This window comes from Harpegnathos saltator, unplaced genomic scaffold, assembly GCF_003227715.2.
Source record: "Harpegnathos saltator strain DR-91 unplaced genomic scaffold, Hsal_v8.6 scaffold219, whole genome shotgun sequence".
Taxonomy (NCBI): Eukaryota; Metazoa; Arthropoda; class Insecta; order Hymenoptera; family Formicidae; genus Harpegnathos; species Harpegnathos saltator.
In genome coordinates, this window is record NW_020230005.1 from 1,565,974 (window position 1) to 1,587,484 (window position 21,511).

At 49.7% G+C, this 21,511-nt stretch overlaps 1 protein-coding gene across 1 annotated transcript in view; it reads left to right on the forward strand.

Moving 5' to 3' along the window:
• Window positions 1–7,359, forward strand: part of LOC105192550 (nucleolysin TIAR-like) — a 99,345-nt gene extending 91,986 nt beyond the window's left edge. Inside the window, exons 3-5 of the mRNA XM_025298437.1 lie at window positions 3,501–3,596; window positions 4,538–4,684; window positions 7,315–7,359. Coding sequence (XP_025154222.1) covers window positions 3,501–3,596; window positions 4,538–4,684; window positions 7,315–7,359 — 288 coding nt within the window. The remainder of the gene's footprint in view (window positions 1–3,500; window positions 3,597–4,537; window positions 4,685–7,314) is intronic.
• Window positions 7,360–21,511: the final 14,152 nt, after the last annotated feature.

Genomic DNA, 21,511 nt, shown 5'->3' on the forward strand with positions numbered 1-21,511 from the left:
ACGGGCTGTTGCCTCTTTGGAAATGGGGGCTGCATATAATTGAGATACGTGACAAATTACAGAGCACACACAGGGAAACGTCTCAACGCCGGCGCGTGTCTCGCTCCAGGAGCGTCGCGAGCGTAGCTTGACGTCGGCCCCGTGTTTCCCCGCGTTACGCGCCGGGGAGAAAAATCTCCCTTTTCATGCGCTCTTTATTTATGGTCGAAAAGACGCTAACGAGTTCCGACTCTTTGCGAAAGCAAAGAGTGGAATTTAGTACACGGCGTGCACACCGAATGATCGAGGGCGCGTATAGAGCGCGGAGGAGCCTCGGCGGTTGGGTCCCAGGGGCGCGATGTGTCGTGCCTAATTACAATGGCCAACGTTTCTCTCTGTCCAAATACAAACAGCAAGGCTAATGCGCGCCATCACCGTAACGCGGGACCGCCGGATCGCACCTTACACCGCTCTGTCAATATCTGTCGATATTGCTGGCCGTTAGAAGCTCGGCTGTATCTACTGCCGGCGGGGGCCGGGGCGGGGGTGGAGGCGAGGGGGCGGGAGCGGCCGATTGCGCTACAACGGCGAAACGAATGATAGCGTATAGCGCACGCTCCCATTCCGGTAGGCTGATTTACGCCGGTCCCTGTTTAGAGAGTTTTCTCGAGTTCTTTGGCGCTTGGACGCTCGGAACGTACAGGCTTTAGCCTGGACATAAATTAACCGTGCCGTCGGCCGCCGTTTGTCTTGCGCGCTACTTAACTAACGAATGATGATGGTTTCTCGCTCGTCCGCGCATCCAGCCGTGTTCTCCTCACAGCACAATATGTGCTGATAACGTGCGAGCTGGCCTCGCGAAAAAGAGGCGATCCGAGGCCGGCTGGGGCCGAGCGGCTCGCAACATCGCGGGGGCTTTTGTCCGGAGGATCGGCAAAGCGCAGTGCGCTGTTTTGTTTACCTCGGTATTTAAATGTGAACATATGCGAGTAATCGCGACGCTTTATTTAATTATCTTCATAAACATGTGCTGTTATGAACGCCGGGCGGCTGAAAGCATTTCGTGATGCGTTCGTAATGCCTACAATGTGCGAACCGAGTGATCCGCGCAAGTTATAATAAAAAATGTGTTACGTTGTGTAGCCGAAAACAACCGTTTCAACCGACAACGGACAATGAAGTCGAGGTGGGTGGGAATAACGGGGATACGGCGAGGGAATATCTTTTTGTAACGCGAGCCAATTTTCATTGTCCAGATTAATGGACGCCGCAAATGAATGGCGCCAAATATCGCATATTTCCCGAATAATGTGCGGCAGCTCGTAAATAATAACAGATCCTAGCCATTTTTTATGTAAAAATGGCCGTTGGATCAAAGAGTGTTACAGTGCGTTTTGAAAAGCTCGGGGCGCATGTACACACACGCGCTCGCGCAGCTTTCCAGCAAGGTCCACCTGGAATGTTGCATTGTACGGTAGAGACGCGAATTCGCAGCTATGTTCAGAAGCCTCGAGATCCACCAGTACGCTTCATCTCGACTGATTCACATGATGAACAGTACACATGAGTAACAGAACGAGAATATTGCCACGTTTGTCGGAGCAAGTTTGTCCCCCTCTTCCCCCCCCCCCTCCCCTCCTTCTCGCTTATCGCAAGCTTCGTTCGTTATCTTCGACGGGCAAGCGTAAACGAAGACATCGTTATTGCATTAAATAAATGGAGCCTCAAATTGCAGCCTCATTAAAGGAGTTTGCGACAATTTTCAAGCTCCTAACTCGTGAAATTGTACGTTCGATGCTCCGATCCGGTCTCGATGTTATCTATCGCGTTCCCCTCGACGCGAGACAGTCCCAAGACGTCGCGCGACGAGTCGCGAGGAAATTTAATCGGCCCGTGTAAGTAAACACGATTTCAACGTGGCGATTTCGATGACGGAATTTTATTGTCCGCACCACTGCGGTCACTTGGGGGGGGGGCAGAGGGGGGGGGGAGTAAACGAGGTGGGAGGACAGCCAATTACCACCGAGAGCAATTACCGAGAGCAATTAACGCAAAAGTTGCAATAAGTAATTAGTACCTCCGCGAGTACCTGCTTGTAATTAACTTACGTGCAGCCGCGTTTTCCCATTATCACCTATTTTTCGACGTTAAGCCGCGCAGCCAGTTTCCGGCGGCGCGAAGCTGCCGCTACGTCAGCGGACAGCGGAGGGAAAGAGAGAGAGAGAGAGAGAGAGAGAGAGAGAGAGAGAGAGAGAGAGAGAGAGGAAAAAAATAGAGACTCGAGAAAGTTCGAATTTCGGACTCTCGCGTTGTTACGGACCGCAAAAGAGAAAGTAATCACATCCCGACCTTTCGAGCGGCATCGATGCGAAAACAAACCGTCTGCACCAACAACATTGTTGACTCGCGTCATGCATCTCTCTCTCTCTCTCTCTCTCTCTCTCTATGTACAATGTTGTGTGTACTCCTGCTGCGTGCTGTGTGTCTTGGAAATAAATGCAAGCGCACTACCGCAAGCGCGCACTATTGCAAGATAAGCTTTACGACGTTCATTTGACGCGCGCGAGTACATATCTTATCAAGCGCGCGCCTATTCAGAATAGACAACAGGTTGCGTACTACGCAAAGTCACCAAAGAAATCCCCGTTGCCGCTTCGGAGGCCTTCCGCCAACGCTAACCCTGGCCATTATCTGACGCCGACACAGACACGCGTAATTTCCCCGGCTCTCGCCGGTTAATCGAATTATCAACAGTTCCTGATACGGACTCTTGATGAAGCGCGATGCCGCACGTAATCGCGATAACGACGTACGCGGAAACGTACACGTTCGCACGAAGGCCGAGCGGAGCTCTCTCTCTCTCTCTCTCTCTCTCGCGCGCGCGCGCATTTTTGCGCGCAATTCCTTCGACACCTACCGCCGCGTAGCTCCGCCGCATTTCACGCGGCGGTATATAATAGCATAAAGTTGTCGCATTAATGTCACGACCGAGGCGCTGGAAAGCCGAGCGAGGGAAATAAAGGAGGCGGAGCACCGTGAATTTATCCGTTCGCGAAGCCCGATGAGTGGCTCTAAATCAGCCGTAGGATTTCACCCCTGTCCGTCATTCACCGCGAAATCTAGCGGTGTTTCCTGTATATCCTTGAGATATCGCGTGCTCTTCGGCTCTTGTGTTTTCCGTACGTCACGGTATACGCTTTTAATAAAAGCGCCTTACCGCCTCCTGTATTTCCTCGTGGCGGTGATAGTCGACACTGATACCGCGCGGCCCTCTGTGCGCGTACACGTTGTCCTTGAGCGACGCGGGGCTGCTCGCGCCAGCTCCAGATCCAGATAGTTGGATCTGGAGCATTTCGCTGGAATATACCGTGCCCTTTGTAAGGACGCTCAAAGATATCTCTGAGAGTGCCTTACACGAACAAAGTTGAGCTTTGAGACAGGAGCGACGTCGATTGTACACACGTCACGTAATGTATGAGCGCAATATTTTTCAACACACGGTGTGTATCTTGTTGTTCCAGCCTAGAAGCGACCCCTACGCGTTCGTGGAGTTCGCGGAGCATGCGGCAGCTTCCGCGGCGGTAACGGCTCTCAATCAGCGTCTCTTCCTAGAGAAGGTAAGCCGCTGGGACTATCCGCCGCTCTTTCATACCGCAATCCCCTTCTCGTATCCCCGCGCTTCGTTAACGCTTCTGATTTATGTATCGCTCCGACGTTCATTCTCGGATTTCAGCCGAACGGTATCTCGCGTCGGCCGCGCCGTAACAGCGAGAAAGAAACGAGTGACGCCAAGTTCGGCGAGATTCGACGACGCCGGAGAATCACGGAGTATTCGCCGGCGACTGTGCGCGGCCACTCGAACGTGGAACGGAATAGCACGCGTTTGACCGTACAGCGTCGTTCCGCCGCTCTCTCGTCTTTCCTCTCACGTCCTCCTCCCGCTCGCGTCTTTCCGCGTCATATTCGAATTCCACGTACAGTTAAAGTTCGCCGGTTGACGGTTAGCGGAGGTACTCGCGCGGGGAACATCGGCGGCGGTTGCGGCTGAATCAACGATGGTAGCGCGCAGGGACAAGTCTGCGGTGGTCGGGGGTGAAGCGGGGGCCGCGCGCTCAAGGGGTCCGCCAGAGGCTGAGAGAAGGTATTGGGATCCGGCTGGAATAGCTAATGCTCGAATATGTCATAGTTTGGTGGGATGTGGTCAGAATTATACATGCTACACGATATATACGCGCGAGTTACTTCATTCTCCTCCATTGCTCTCCTATTACCATGCACCTCCCGCCGCTTCTTCACCTGCTCTTACTCCGTTTCTCCTTCTCCGCCTTTCCCGTCCTCTCCCGGCGCCTGCCTATTCTCGCTCCCTCGCTCTCTCGCTCTTCTCGTCTCTTCACGGTCCTCCTCGCCGACCTCGCTTCCTTCTCCCGCTCATCGTCGAGAGAGGCCGCGCGCGCGCGCGGCCTCCATTTCATATACACCACCACCATCAACACCCTCCAATTCGCCATCCCACTGCGACGTATATCGCAACCCGTAACGCGGAGAGTTACTCGGTTAGTTTAGATTCGCTCAAGCAAGTTTTGATGTCGTGCACGCCTACCCCGCGATCCTCTCCGACCGCCTATCCCCTGGCCACCGAACACTCTTCGGGAATCCTAGTGCTACCTTCCACACGCCACAGTCACCCTCTAGCGACTCCTTGCAGGTGAGCTACTTCCTCTTTCCCTCCTCCTCCACACACACTTACTCTCTCTCTCTCTCTCTCTCTCTCTCTCTCTCTCTGCTTCTGTCTTTACCGTCCCTCCCGCTTCCTGTTCCTCTCTCTTCCATTCGCTCTCTGTCCCTATTCTCCTTCAGCTTCCGTCTTTCCGCGTGCCCCGCCGAAGAACCGTCGAGTTCGCTATTACCGCCGACACATTACTAATGCCGAACTGGTCGTAATAGATTGGATGCCTGGAACTTGGATATGCCAACTAATGTGGCAGACTAACCCCTTTCACTCGTCATTCCTCCGTCCTTCCGCCCGCGCGGCACCCGCCGCTTCTGCGTTTCTGCGTATGTTGTACTTTGGCGAGCGTAAGTAGAGCGCGATCGTGCTGGCCGAACTTTTCCTGAAAAATGCTCGCTCCTTATGGTTTCTCATTTCGGCTCGAATGCACAGATTTATGGCGAGGCGAGGAAGACGCGCTTTTTCCTGCCGCGCCTCGAAACTGTTTCCTCATTCTAGCCTCTTCTTCTCCGCGACATTACCGATTACTAGGACGAGACACACGACAGCCGATTCTAGCCGGATTCATTAAATCGTGTACAATTACACCGTCGTCGTCGTCGTCGTCGTTGTACGCGCGCGCGATTAAGAAGCGCGATGAGGCGCACACAGAGTTGGTTGCCGTTGCTCGCGGCAATGATAATCTCGCGGCGGCGATCTCCTTTCGTGCCGCGGCGGACTTGTTATTTCCCATTAAGAGCTCGCGAGATTTTTGGCGTGGTGGAGAATAAAATTCTTACAAACGCCACCAGCAACCTGGCTGAAAGGAATTCGGAAGTAAGTCGGGGCAGAAGTTCGGCCGAAAGAAGAATTTCTTATGCGCAGCGGAGCACCTATTCCGCATTGCGGTCCTAAGCGTGCAGCCGAGCGGCGCGCGATCGCTAAGGAAAGCGCGCCGGCATTTCGCTATGTAACGAGGGGAATTAACCCCCAAGTTTAAGCGCGATACAGCCGCCGACTTTACTTTACTTACCTACCCGTGTCCCACACCACTGAATTTACCCCCTTCGCCGCCGCCGCCGCCGCCACTGTTTCCACCCCCGTTCTCCTCCCCCCCCCCTCCCCCCATGGCATAAGCCCCGGTATACGGTATAGTCTCTGCATCGCTCGTTAGCTCGAATTATACTTGCTCGTGACTTCGCCGGGCGGAGCAAGGCGCTATACCGAGCGCGATCGTGCGTGGCGAGTAATACCCGGCCGAGGTTATTAATACGGCGCGACGGCGACTCGTCTCTCAATCCGCAGCGTCTAGTTATTCGGCGGACTCGCGAGAGCGCGCGCGAGACTTCCGCCGGGCTTGACGCCGTTTTAGGCGACGTCCTTGCTGCGGGCGACATTACGGCTGCGCCGTCGCCGTCGCCGTCGCCGCCGCCGGCCTGCAACGCGAATGGCCCGCTGTTTACCTCATTGTATTCGATTACGATGCCGGAGGTAATTAGCTCCGGCGGTAATGGTAATCGATACCGATAGTATCAATTACCTGCGCGCGCGGGCGAAACATTTGTCTTTCTTGCTGGTAATGTATCGAAACGTCGATTGGTCCGGAACTTTACACCGTAATGTACCGGCTGTAAATAGCTCCCCAAATACTGGGGAAGATGTAAATCCTTCTTCTCGCCTGTTTGCGGACTTATTGCGCGCCGCGCTGATGCTTCCACCAACTTTCGCTATCGCAGCTCTGAACGCTGGACTTGTACGCATCTTGTTTACCGCTTGCCCTCTGCTTCCTTCGTTTGATTATCGATCGCGCTCACGTGCGATCGCGTGACTCGTCGTCTCTCCTTCCCCCCGAAGTGAACGCGTCGTCTCGGTAATTATTAACGAAATATACGACGGCGCAAAATATACGACGACACGAAGATACGACGACGGTGAGAAATAAGAAGAGAACGCGCGCGGTCTCAGTGTACTTTATCGTTTCTTGTATTTGCCAGAGATTTCGCAGGCTTAACCCTTTCACTGCCGAATTAACTTCCCTTGAGAAAATTATTAAAATATTTGCTAGTCCTACGTTTTTTAGATCGCTGATTACGAGTCTAAAGTCAGATTTGCAAAATTCAATATGGCGTAGATCATGGTGTAGAAAATTAATGAAAATTCCAATTATTATTAAATAATGACCAGGTCGTAATAAGAACATATGATTCTAGACGATGGAACTCGATCGAGTTGGAAAAAAGTTTGTGTGGGAAAATTTTCAATACTGCATATTTATGCTTACTAGAGATTAAACATTCATTTTTGAGTAAAATAATACTGATAGTATGGATAAGATGAAGATACAGAATGAAAAAAACTAGGAAAACAGAGCTAAAGAGTGCAGAAAAATCAAATTTCGGCCGTTTTTGTAGATATATCTGTTTACAAAAAAAAATTTAATCCACAAAAAAGTACTGGAAAAAAAAATATTTTTATACAATATCAGAAAGATATTTGGTGAAAAGTTTAGACATCTGCATTCAATACTCTCCGAGGAATCGATTTTTCCCTAAAAACAGCATTTTTTTCAACTTTAATTTGTTACAAATAACCACAAGTGAATAATTGGGTGTAAAAACCTATTGCAGTATGTTGAACAACTGTTCAGTTGTCTGGAAAACTCAAATCCCTGATTAGTTCTTCAAAATTATACGATTTACAACGCAAGATCGAACGAAGAAAGGAAAAGGTGGAAGGTATACCTCGCACTAACACTGAAAGGGTTACAGCCGGTCGTGGAGTGGCGCCGCAGCAGACGCTGTAATCGAATGACGAATGGATGATGTTTCAATCCCATTCTGAGATGTGTACACACGTACAGCGGCGAGCGCAGGTAGTAAGAAGGGAACAATATCAATACGTGGTCTCGTATAACTTTACCTTAGCTTCACTCCCCCCGCCTTGTTTATGGATACCATCGTCGTCTTGTTTGCGAGCGGTATAGAGCGTCTTCCGAGTGAGGAGCACGAACGCGACTCGCTTGACAATTGCGCCAATCTCTTAACACGGGCAATCGGGGATAGCGCCGGATGTTGATATCCACTCAAGGCTGGAAACATCCCCGTCAAATGCACGCGCGGCGTACCCCGGCGATGGAAATCGATCGTTACATCAATGAATGCCATTACTTGCGAGACGTTGCTTCACCCGCCCGACTCCTCGCCACGTTTTCTCTACGAGCGACATGTACGCGGAAAAGTCTCAGAGCGCAAGTTGCCCCCTTCGTGAGGAAGAAAAGAGAGCACTTTCGACGAAAATCAGTCACTTAACAAAAATCAGTCAAGACTCAAAATTGTCACCGTGGACGTCACAAAGGAGACGCCCGCGCGCGTTGAACGCGGAAACGTTTCCCGTTTCTCGTTACATTACGTAATAATAATAATTCGTAACTTGTCGATTGAGATTAAATAACATTCCATTCAACTGCTAATACTTCAGTTTGACCCGGGGTCAAAGGGAACGACATTATGCCTCCGATGAAAGAAACGATCTGCGGTGCAGCGCGCCGCGCCGCCTCCACTCTTTCGGAACAATGCGCTCAAAGAGAAACGCGGGGGCAGAAGCGTGTTTACCGGCGCCACGCTCTTTGTACTCGATGGCTGGTGATGTAACGGTTGACAATCTGCGCTAACGTTTTGACAGAGAATGTGTCGAAGTTATGAATGGTAGAAGCCAACCTCCGTGCGGGCGGGTGGGTGGGTGGGCATTGTACCGCGCGCTTGTCGTGCTTACGATGTTTTGTCTCCTCGGTTGCCCTCGAAAATCTTTCAGCCATTCTCCGATTCAACTCGCGGAGCCAATAAAAAGCTGACGAAATAATGCTCCGTCTACTGCTGCGCGAAGGAAGCAATCTAGCAATCGATTACCAGCGAAATTTGTCCGTTGAAGTAATATTAAAAAAATAAGCTGCGCGCAAAGCAAATTGCGCACGAGAGAAATGAATTGCTGGGAATAAACGGCGAATTAGCGTGGTTGCGTTTAATTTAAATAATTACTTTTGTCGCGTTGCGCGTCTTGCTGAGCAAGAAGAGATTTTGAGACGCGTGCAATATTGCAAAAGTTCTCCGACACGTTTCTCATAAACGGAGACACGCGATATATTTACATTTATATACGTCGGAACTTGAAACAAGCAAAGCAAAGAGAGAAAGAGGGAGGGAGGGAGGGGGAGGGGGCGGAGGGAGCACAGAGGATGAATGGATTTCCGAAAGTATGTACTTCTTTCGAGCGTGGGAAGATACGTCAACTATGAATATCGACGAGAAGCAGATACGAGTCGCAGAAACGGAAATCAGTTGGGAGCACCAAGTTACGATTGAGATTTAAGTTATTGACAAGCTACTTTGGCGAACCTCCACTGAGATCTGGCTGGTTTATCCCGGAGGCCCACTGCCTTTTGATTTCCCCCAGGACTCAACCCTTGAGATTCCATTCTTCTGCCCACAATGAGGCCTGCCTTGCCTTCATGCCACTTCATCTCCATTGCGAACGTCTCGCTCTCTCATTTCCGACAACGTGTCGCACACGCGGATCAATCGATTTCTGATTTTCGCAAATCGCCAGACTAATCCTCGAGGAGAGTTACTTTAAGCCTCGGAGGCATTTGCCGTAAATTTCGTCGCAGGGATAAATCCTTCGGCTGAACACACAATGTCACACGAATCATACACACTGTTCATTTCTGAAAAGAAGGGAGAAGATTTAAATTCAAACGCTTCTTCGCACACTTGGTAAATTTTTCACGCAGTTATCAGAGATAACTGCGCTATCAATGGTGGTGGTTCAAATGACGAGTCGCGTGACACGTCGGCAGTCGGAACGAATTGATCGAATGAGCGTCACGCGTGTCTGTACAAGTGCAGGTACTCGGCGGAGGATATAAAGATATTTTTAAGATGACGACAGTTCGATCTAGAAGCGGTACGAGCTCCACCGTGATGGCCATAATAATAATGACAGTAATAAGGTCACGAACCGCTATTACTTCGATAATGACACTGGGATTGGTACGCTGGTCGAGACTCGTCTAACAGAAACAGAAGTTGCTGCGATTCCGCCTGATGATGGTCGGGAGGCACGCGACTGCACTTCGCATTGTAAATATTAGCCGCTTGTTTTAAAGAGAGATCGAGGAGAGAGGCCTCGTCGATCCGATGAGTTTAGACGATTGCGGCCAATTGAACGTGAAAAGCGACGGAGAATGCTCACTCGACTCGCACAGCGTTATCGGACTCGAATCGGTGTCGAGTCGATTCTCTTTATGAAAATTTCGCTGTTCGCGACTGTAAGGAGCAAATAAATCGAGATATCGCGCGGCTTAACGAGCAAGTCGAGTTGTTGGATCAACGAGAGCGTAAAGTCTCGGGGGATTTATCACCCCCCCCTCCCCCCCCCGTTTCTTCCCACGCAACTTTTATTTGCGCGCGCGAAAGAAATATTTCTATATTCTTCGCCTAAACGTGATGCAAGAAGCGCGCGCGCGCGCGCGCACACGCGACATTGCACACGTTTGTGATAATTACCACAAGGAGACGCCAAGCATGGATCCCGGTCATGGAATCGATTCTCTCTCGCGGCTTCCAGCACGATCCAGCGCGGTCGCGTTCTTCCAGCGCTTAGCATTTCCCGCTTTTTCGACGAATGGTTATCTGAAACTATTCTATCGAGAAAATGGTCGAGAGAGTCGAACGAACGATGGTCAGCGGCACGAACAGTGGACATTTCACCCCTTCTCCCCCCTCCCCCCAGCCCCCACCGCCCCTACCCAACCCCGGCCTCGACACGTAGTATATTTTATCGCATTACTGGCATTGTTGCATCAGCCCCCGCTGCACCTCGGCGCTCACCACTGAACGTACAGCCGTCCCCGCCGACACCTCTCCCCGCCGTCCGCCGAGCCGAACACCATTCCACGAGGATTAAATATTGACTGCGATTCTGATTTATAGTAATTGCCGGAGGGAATGGCGAGAAAGTGAGATGAAACGGACCAGAGGGAGAGGCGTTGAGCGAAGGGGCACAGGCGAGTGAGTGAGAGAAGGGGGGGGCAAAGGGGGAGGAGGGGACCGAATGGATGGGTGAGGCGCAGACTGGACGGTTTTCGAGGGTAGATGGGGGTGTCGAAGCCAGCGGTGGAGGAGGAAGAGGAGGTGGAGGAGGAGGAGGAGGAGGAGGAGGAGGAGGAGGAGCAGGAGGAAAGCCATTCCCGCGTCGCTTTCGCTCGCTGACAGATGCATTTGCCAAAGCGTTGCGGACGTTTCTGGTTCGTTCCACGTCGTCACGCGGCGTGTTGTTATTATCGTATGTTTTTATTTAGCGTCGCGCCGTGCACTAGTTACAACGTCGCTACGTAACGCCGCTACGCGGCCGTAATCTACGTGTCTGATAAAAATGCAACTTTTTCAGAGGGGTTGCGATTCTCTCCGCTCTAGACGGACTCTCGCCGGGCGCATTTTACGATTATTCGCGGTCTTGCAGAGAGAACCCCCGCCGCGCTGAAGAGCGCGATTGTTCGAAAAATAGAGGAGGATAGAGTGAGCGGGGGGGGGAGGGGGGGAGGGGGGAAGAGAGAGGACGCTGGTAAATGCCGCGAAAGATATTCGATTATATATCGATGCCGGACGCGCATTGAAAATGTCGACTTTCCTTTGACGGGATATATGATTTACACGGGGGGACGAGGCGAGGGAGAGAGGGCGGGGGAGGGGGGGGCGGCGGCGGGAGGGGGCGCGAGTGCGCGCGTATCCGCCAATAAAACAAAATTTATTCATTGGAGAAGACCCTTTTTTTCCGTACAAGTGCGCCCGGTCGGAAAACAGGTGCGAAGCTTCGGTTTATTTTGTTTTGCAAATCGGCCGGGTTTTTGAGATACGGCATCAGCGGTGGGCGTCACGCTCGTAAAAGTTGCAGATCCTTCGGCGTGGCCGCGCAAAAATTGCTATCCTCGCGATATAAATCGAACGCGGAAAAGTTAGAACAAATTTTTACGCGGCGCGATACTTCTTCATTCAAATATACACAACAATCCTGGCTTTGTGCAATTTATTACTTTTGCATGAGGGATCGTGCACGATGCGTTGCCGTTAAATGCTCTATTTGCGGATCGCGATTTACGTATATGCGAACGATGCGTTAGATTCCAACACTCTTGTAATCCTAAAACACATTTACAGCGTGGCTGAAAAGGAAAAAACAAAAAAAAAAAAAAAAAACGTTCCGTTTGCAAAAGAGATTTGCGATCTGTATTTCGACGTTGCCGTGCATTTCTCCTCTACATCTCGAATCACGCTTGTTCTTCTGTAACATCGCCAGGTATTCCGTCACGCACGCACGCGTGCAGATCATTTCTCGTCACGATCGCGTATACATTTGTAATAACCCGCGAGTGAGCATTGCGCTCGCACGCACATTGCGCTCTCGCCATGGCTCGCGCTCGTCCCGGCGCGGCGGCCCCAAGTCCTCACTCGGCCGCTGGACAGGATTTTCAGGCAGGTTTTCAAACAATTATTTCGGGAAGGAGGGAGGGGGGAGAGAGAGGGAGGGGGGGAGGGAGAGAGAGATGCGCAATGTCCGCGTTTCGCAATTAATTATTTGTTAATTGCCGCCAATTAAGGTAAATAATGAGATAGCGCGTAGGGTAGGGGCGAAGGCAAGTGACGCGCGAGGGACGAAGGTGGAGGGTGAGAGAGCGCGTGGTGCAGGCGGAGAGACGGAAACTGGTCACCGAGCACCGAGAGCGGTGATTTAGTGAGGGAACAGCAGGCGGCGCCCGATTATTTTTGGTTTTAGCCGTGGCGGCCATTATTTTTGGTCGCCCGCTCGCCGCAACTTGGAGTCTACCCGGCCAGAAATTTAGTGTGACCGAGTTCAAGTGCGCAAAAAGCCCCGCCGTTCTACGAAACCGGCGACCGCACTCAATGACGGACGAATTGCAAAGATTTCCCGCGCCAATAAACGGCGATCCATCTGATCGCGGATTACGATGGACGCGCGCTCTGTGTGTACGACTTGGCGTGTCCTGAGACACCTCTATACACGGCTATTCCCGGCGCCAAATTAAACACACGCGGCACGGCACGGGTGAAAATCGACTGGACTGCCTCCTGTCAAGATTCGTTCGACGCGATGCATCACTCTCTCTCAATTTATCGCTCTCAAATAACACCGCGCGCGAAAAGCAGTCCGCGACAATAATCCGTCAATTGTTCTCGAAGGCATTCTCGACTTCTTCAATTACGATCAAATCACCGGTGGATCATCAACGTTGACGTACGCAGTTACTGAAGTAATCAAGAGGCACGTGCTAGTATCGATTCGCTGAGATATCGCACTTTGCGCTTATAACGGGGAAACGGAATGAAATATCCAGTCTCAGATGTGAAAGATTATTGTGCGAGGATAGTGTGTTATGAAATGGCAGGATAGGCGGATATGAGTGCTCTAGGATGGAAAAAAAGCGACAGCACTTTGAGAAAAATGAAATAAATGATGGAGGATCACCCCTCGCGTCGACACGCCAGCCGGCCCGTCAGGCGTTTTTATTAATTCCTCTCAGATACAATTAGTTGGTCTATTCGTCAGACGCTTTTCATTAACTTCCCCTCCCTATATCGCTCCTTTACCAACTTCATACCCCTTTTCCCCGTCCTGTCATGTGCGCTATCTCTTTTCTCATCCACTGTCTCGCGTTCTTTCTTCTCGCGAAGGGAAGCAGACTATAGCAAAATTATATTTTTATCCTAGCTTCGCGGAAGTAGCCTTTATTTTTATGTATGTGAAAATCAATGATAACCGACGAACCCCGCATTAAAATCTATCGTATTGATATCCCTTTCTCGAAAACAAGACATGACTGCGTCGGTCTACTGTATGTAAAATGTATTTCTCCAAGCTTTGTAGGTTCGACGATACTGACCGAGCGACTGCTTAGTTCGAGAATTAATCGGACGCCGTCCGATTTCAATTATCAAGTACGTCGCGGCGGGAAGCACGTAATTCTATGAATTACGAATGCGCAAAGAGAAGGCAACGTCGGCGAAATACAAAGCAGGACAGGAATGCCCGGAAAATCGTCTACATCGCTTGCAGACAATTCGTCCATACAAAGATCGGTATATCTATAGTTTGAAATGGCAATTTTATACTCGTTACCGATTTCTACATAAATATTTGATTAAAAAGTAGCAAACAAAGATAAAATTCTCCGTATTGTGGCAAACTTGTTTATCGTCGAGCTTTCTGTCTGGATGAAAGCGCGAGTTGCCGCGCGAACGATGAAATAGCGCTATACGTGGCGCAGTAGTAACAGAATCGTTTAGCCAGACGCAGACGGAGTCTCGCGCGTAAAGGAGCGAGCGAGAGGTAAGAGTGATTTGGTGCAGAGTGGCAGAGGTGGAACTTTCGAGCCGATGTATCAACGAGAAAGATGGAAGGCACAGAGGAGGCAGATGCGCGATGCATTGCGAGAGAGAGAGAGAGAGAGAGAGAGAGAGAGAGAGAGAGAGAGAGCCTCTAATGGAAATTAAATAAAAGAGAATCGAATGAACTGTAACCCAAAATTGTGTTCTCTCGATGAAAAACAAAGAGCCGGCGACCGGAACGGCTGGCGGCATGAAAGGAAGGATAAAGAGGGACGGAGAGTCACGCGAGAAGGTTTGCGGATAGAGAGCACGATGAGCGACAGAGGAGAGCAGGCTGGATGAGGGAGAGGAGGTAGTTGGATGTGGAGGGCGAGGAAGAGGAGAGGGCGGACGGGTAGTCTCGTTTCGTGGTCGGGACGTGAAGGGGTTGAGGGTGAAGGGACGTGAGCGGCAGGAGGGCCGACGGAGAAATGGAGGAATTGGAGGAGTGGAAGTCGACTGTGGGCCGGGGTGGCGACCGGAGAAATACGTATCCTGTTAGTTTTACACTGTGGCTCCAATTGATTCGAAATCGATTGTCGTTCGAACGATTTTCAATTGATCGATTACGGAGGGTGGCTCGAAAAGAGGGGTGCAGTTACCCTCCGTGCCGTACCACGAGAGACGAAGAGAGAGAGAGAGAGGGAGAGAGAGAGAGAGAGAGAGAGAGAGAGAGAGAGAGAGAGAGAGAGAGAGAAAGAGTGAGAGAGAGAGAGAGAGAGAGTGAGAAAGAGGGGGAAGGGAGGGAAGAGTGGAAGCGGGAGGAAGAGAGAGAGAGAGAGAGAGAGGGGGGGAGAGAGAGAGAGAGAGAGAGTTTGGCCTGCGGGAGGACTTACTCTAAGCCCACGCCAATTGCATCCCGTTTTTTACGCCCGCTTGTTTCGACGTGCCTTTACGGTCGCCCGACCATTTTCTTCCGCCCTCATCCTTCCGTTTCTCCTCAGGACGCTACTTTAATTTTTCGCCGTCTTGCCTGAATTTCTTCTCCGAGCCTCCGTACCACTCATTGTCACTCTACCGCCATTTGTTTTCTCGCCACCTTTCCGCTTCTGCGATTTATAGCCATAAGCGGTTAGAGTTTAATGAGTTATTCTCGTTAAGTTAGTGACAAAATATGAAATGGGATCAGCTGCCGCGCTTCTCACATTCATTTTCCTCGCTTCTTGTTATTATGTACGTTTCTTTCTGCGCTTGAATTGAATGTCACTTTGATATTCAGCGAGTCGAGCTTTTGCCGTAGTTGAGAATCTACCGGGTGTCGTTACATGTCGTTATTTTTATGTATTCACTCGGTCGAAGTAATTATTTCGGGGGGCTTATTCCTTGTTCCGTTTTACGCGAGGACTCGCGCTGAAAGGATGGAAATAAAATTTCGCATCAATAAGTTTCCTATGGAAAGTTTGTCAGTTGTATCCGCGTCGCTATATAGCACTGCCGAGGCAGAGGCTTGTTTATTGCGGACAGAGAGCAACAGGAAACGTGGCTGAGCCGGCAGCCGCTCTCATCATTAAACGCGTACGACCGGCCTGCTGCGATCCATGTTAATTAAATCAGTCGATGTATATATGTCGCGAGTGCACGAGTATACGAGCGCTAACCTCTGAATCCGCTTGCGCGTAATTCTGCGACTCGAAATACCTACAACTTTACGTCGTCGAGATCGCCGTATAATTTGTCCTTTAGTTCAATGAATGGGAATTATCGCTGTCCTCAGTCTGAGAATGTTTCCGTACCTCTCGGGATTTAGTTGAAAGTTACGCGCGTTATTGATAACGTTGGATTTCCCGAAGAAAACGATCAGAAAACCATTAATCATCAAAAGGGATTATAAAAAGTGATCATTTTGAGAAAAAATTCTCAACAATTTGCAAAAAATCTGTTTCGATAGATTTTTCTCGCTGTTACAAGAAAAAATGAAAAGTTTAATATCAAAAGTAAACATTTTCGCTTCGTTCAAAAGAAATGATTATCTGTAGTGATCCAACCGTGTTTGAGATTACCAATTGACATTTAGCATTATGTTGTAAAATTGCTCATACAAACGATCCCAAAATGATCCGTTGCGCATTTCGAAGAAGCAATCCAGGCAACACCATCGCGTCTAACACCTCGCGTTAAATGTATCCGCGCTTATGAGGGCTCGGCGTGTGGCGTTGGATCAATTAACGGCCGATGAAGGGATAGAACAGTCGGACGACGCGATTGCATCGCGTGGGAAGATCGCTTCCTGATGGGTTTCCGGCGGTATAGCTGCGCGAGGTGAGGCCAGCGCTCAGCCAGACCGTCGTAAGACAACGCGCGGAGAACAAAGGCCAAAGGCGCGGCGCGGAATCGTCGAAACGGGAGACTCTCCGGCGAAGCCCGGAAATAATGAAAGGGTGTTTATCCAGAATTAAGTCCGATCCCCGTTTCTGGTCCAACCCCCGGTGATACCCCCATAGTCCATCGCTCGCTCATTCAGACAAATTAGCCCGGTGGCGGTTCTTTGTAGTCGCACAATTCAAAGCGCGTGTTACTTTTACCCGCTCGTATTCATGTTGGCAGAGCTCTTCAACACTTCATTTGGACAGACCTCGGTGCCTCTCGCCAAAAGAATATAAAGGACCCGTCTACCTCTGCCTCTCCTACGCGGAGAGCACGGAGGAGAGTATATATTTCTTGTCCGTCTTTTTTCTCTCCCATTCTCCCACTCTCTCGCTCTCTCTCTCTCTCTCTCGCTCTCGCGCGCGAGAGAGAGAGCGCGACCATCCATCCTCGAATTATCATCGGCGTGCGAGCCTCCGCGTGAAAGTTCGTTCTTCACGATCGTTCGCACGTAAAAAGAAATGAAATAAGACTGCGACAATAGGACTCTCGCGCTCCTTGCGCGGCGCGGCGGCGTCGCGAAGGGAAGCTTCTCCGCGTCCGCATTATACGGAAATTGGCGATATCGGATATCGCGCGCGGGCTAAATTTTCGCCTCGCTGTGCGTGAAGTGCCGAGCGAGCGAGAAGGAGGGAGAGGGGGAATCGCGAGAACTAACGTGGTGATTATATATGTTCGAAGATGAACGCAAACAACTGTTGCACCGATACATCGAAAGGGGGAAATGGCGAAACAGAAAAATCTCAAACGGGAATACACATTGCGCGCGCGGCATGTCACTCCGTCGCGGATTTCTCCTTACGAGATTTCGCTCTCTCTCTCTCTCTCTACCGTTTGTTTCCCGTTTTATCCTCTCCCGTTTTTCTCTCCTCCAACCAGCCGTTGCAAGACACGATACTCGCGCGTCCACGCTTTTTAACGGAAAGTTCACTCGCGACGTGGGATTCAATCGCGTAAAGCCACATCGTCGGAAAGATACAAGTACGCTGGGGTGGAAGAAGGACGCGAAATTATCGCAAAACAATCGCCGCTTGCGCCGCTTGCGCTATTCACGCGCGAAAACGTTACGTACGCAGCATGGAAAATGACGAATAAAAGCCGATTATTCAGCGGCTGCTTTGTCTAATACCGGCGTATACCGGAAAGTTCTGTTGCTGCAATTACAAGAGATTCTGCAAAGTCTATGCTTACCCTACAGTTACGTCTAAGATTGGAGGTGTAATTACAAATTGTGTTCTCTCGCATGAGTACATGTTATATCCCCTCAGCGCTTCGTGGAATTCGTGCGCTACTGATAACGTCAAATTAATGCAATGCCTTAATGATATTGTCGCAATAGTGTTCGTTGTCGCAGCAGTAATTACGGCAAAGTCAGCAATACTCCGATGCATCAAAATTGTTAGCTGTGCAAATGCTCCGAAACTAATTTCCATATTAACGTCTCCGAGAGACTCGATACTTTCGCGCTTGATGACGAATTTATCACGCGTGTTAGAAACTCGTCCCGGAGCGGCGACGGAGAGAGTTAGAGGTCCTCCGCATCCAGCGCGGAGAATGAGGTATTTTTAAATGAGACGCACACGCGCGCGCGCGCGACTTCCAGGAACGACGAGAAATTTCGCGAGAATTTTCAGAACAGATTAAACGGCGACAGCTGCCGCCGATGTTATTTCGCATTGTTGTTTAACATCAGCTGCACCGTTATTTCTCTCGATATCAATCGCGCGTCTGAATGTTTGCATCCGTGCGAGTTCTTTTTTCCTCCGATTTTGTTTTCGCGCAATATTTCGGACGAAATCCAATAATACCGACGTACATCGTGTAATAAAAGCAGCGCGACACCAATTAAAACATTCCGCCCGCGTGATATTTGCAGTCGTTATTTTCGTAAGGAAAACACGAGAGAGACAGAGAGAGAGAGAGAGTTTTTTTGTTTTTTGTTTTTTGTTCGCCCTCGTCCAAGAAGCGAAGGGAAGAGAAAAGTGACGGCGAGGTATTTACAACTGATTGCACTCTCTATTGACCGGCGATGTTCCCTCCCATTGTCTATCGATTTTTCCAAGTTTCAGCACCAAGCTCCAGCCATTCGCTTTATTGATGACCATGCTTATTTGGCCGTGTGCCTAACGGTCAGGAAATTTCTAAATAGATCCGTAAACACCATAAAGCGCGGCTTCCGCCCGATGCCAACGAAGTGGACTGCGTCGATCCATTAATCTTGAGAATTAAAAGAAAATTAATTACAGTTGTTGCAACTTGAGTGGGCTCCGCTGATGGATGATGAGAAACGGCGAGATGTCAGCCGGCGGAAGAAGAGCAGAGAAATGGGAGAGGGATCAAGATGAAGCGAACTGACATTTCGCCCCGTGCATTCCGCGGAACTTCCTTCGAATCTTAAGCATTACCCCCGCCGCCGACGACTTCACTCGTCGACGCCGTACGGTCGTAGTCTCATCATGTGCTTCGGTGCTTCGCCTTTATTTGTGTACCGCTCATGTGAAATTTCGCAATTATCACCGCACGCCAAGTATATATCGCGAGCAGACTCGCGACTCCGGGAAGAAACTCGCGGAACACACAGTCGTTTCTGCGACTCTTATCTTTTCGAAAATATCAATGCAAATGCAGTCTCTCGAAGCGAGAAGCGAGAACTCGCGTGCGACGCCGAGCTTCACCGTCACATGTTTATTTCCTTGTGATGTCCCTCGCTGGTAAAACTGACCGAATATTTATCAAGAGGCGCGAGAGAGAGAGGAGAGGCGATGATGGCGTTTCCACAGGATAGGAATCGACGGGCCTGTTAAAGCGGCGAACACGGATCTATCCGCTTTGATGGGATATATATATATATATATATGTGTGTGTGTGTGTGTATCTTTCTCTCTTCTATTCATCCTTCTATTCCCCTTCTCTTTCTATGTTCGTCGGGACAGGACAGGTTAAATATTCAGTTCCGGCGGGTTAAGGATTCAGGAAGGGTGCGGCCCCCGATGTCGCTCGCCTCGCGTTACGTCCCGTATAAAGGAACACGAAAATCCGTTCCTCGTGAATTACAGCGACGGCTTGTCCCATCCGTTATCCGAGCCACCCCCGTTTCCCGGTAATTAACTATCAATTCGTTGGATCGGAACTCGGCACGATTATATTTCGGGCCCGAGCTATTTTTTTCTCTCACGTCCGCGGCGGTGCCGCTCCTAGGCATTTGCGTTCGTTTTAAAAGCCCGTTACATCCAAAGCCATCGGGACGGATATAAAGTTGAGATTGAATGCGAGCGTTTTCTCCGAGAGATTGGCTTTTTTTTTTTTTATGAAATGACGTCGAAAAGTTCTTTTTGCGAATATAAAGAACACGTGTGAAAATATGCGCGTACCTTAAAAGTGATAAGATACGACACACAAAATGGACGCAATTATTGTTTCCTGTTTATTTTTCGTCGAACGATACAGCGTGGTGTATATGTGTGTGTGCGTGCGTGTGTGTGTGTGTGTGTGTGTGTGTGTGTGTGTGTGTGTGTGTGTGTGCGCGCGCGCGCGCTCATTTCATGCACTGCGTCGTCCTTTCAATCGCTGGAAAACTTGACATTAATTTTCCGCAGGTTACTTCGTACATTTGATACGAACAGGTAATTCAGGAAAACGAAGATATCGTAACAGCAGGACGCCTTTAAATATTTCTCTCATTCCTTATTCAGAGTATATATTTCATCCCTTCGTTCATTTATTCGTTTGCTCCTTCGTACATATACATATTCTTAGAATCGACTTCAACTCCGCTGAATACGCTCCTTTTACGAAAGGAGGAAAAGAGGGCTAGACTACCCTCTTTAACGTACCGAAAAATCTGGAAGATTTGTGCGACGCATCTGCATTTTAATTATTCTGAATAATTTCCTGCATAATCTTCATCCTTGCAAGCTTGGCGGGGGTTGGTCTTTCCGGCATCTCGATCCCTCTCTTTCTCTCGAAACCCCACTGTAGGATAAATGACGTCTAATATCTTAAAACGTCGGTCGTGCATTTTGAATGTAAACTACAAAGTGCGATCGCCGGGACTTTTTCTTTTTTCTATCGGTGGCGTAGCGCGATCGATTTTTGCAAAGCGTAATAATAACCGCTTTCGTCTTTTTTCATTTACAACGCAAAACAAGTCGCGCCGACTATTTATATCCTCGGGCGACGCAAGGCATTGGCAAGTTTGACGTCAATAGCGCGACGTAAAGTTTAGCGTAATGATAAGGTTGCTTTATAACGCATCAACAAGATGCGCCAACGCGTGACGCAATTAAGAAACGGATAGTCTAAGATAAAATCAAAGAGAAACGTTCTCTTTAATTGCAGTCAATCAATCGAAGCTACGCAATAACGTTACGCAAACAAAGAAGTACAACCTGATCTTTGCTCCTCCCACGGATTTTCGCTCCTACGCGGGGGAGGGGGGGGGAGGGGGGCCCGTCCTTCTCTCTTTTTCATTTTTCTTTTATTTTCTTTTCTTCCCTTTTTTTATTAACCAGATGCATTTATCACAGTCCAAAGGATGGATGAGACTCGACGGCGCGACCCTACCGCTGGCGCATTATTTTTTCCCTTCGCTGAATATTTGTCTCTATCCGACGAAGAAAGGGTTGGTAAGCGGATCGCGCCGGAAGGGTGTCAGCCGCTTATTAAAAAACCCTTTGGTCTTAGACGCCGCGTGATTTTATCTTCTTCCCTTGCTTTTACAGACAATGCGCAGTCATTAAAACTCACCACGGAAAATTATTCCGAAAGCGGAAACGCATTGTGCGCGGGAAAGTTAGTCGTAGGGAAACCTCACGTGGTCACGGCGGAAAATTTTCGTCGATTCGCGCTCGGACGCGCTCTGGAAATTTTTCGGAAAGACCCGACGACGAACTTCCCGCTGCAATTCAATTTTTTCGCGCGCGACTCTCATACCCGTCGCGCCAACGCTTCCCGAGTGTTAAATAATTCCGAAACACCGGCTATAAAAGCCCCCGTAACTTTCCGCCATAAATCACATTTTCAG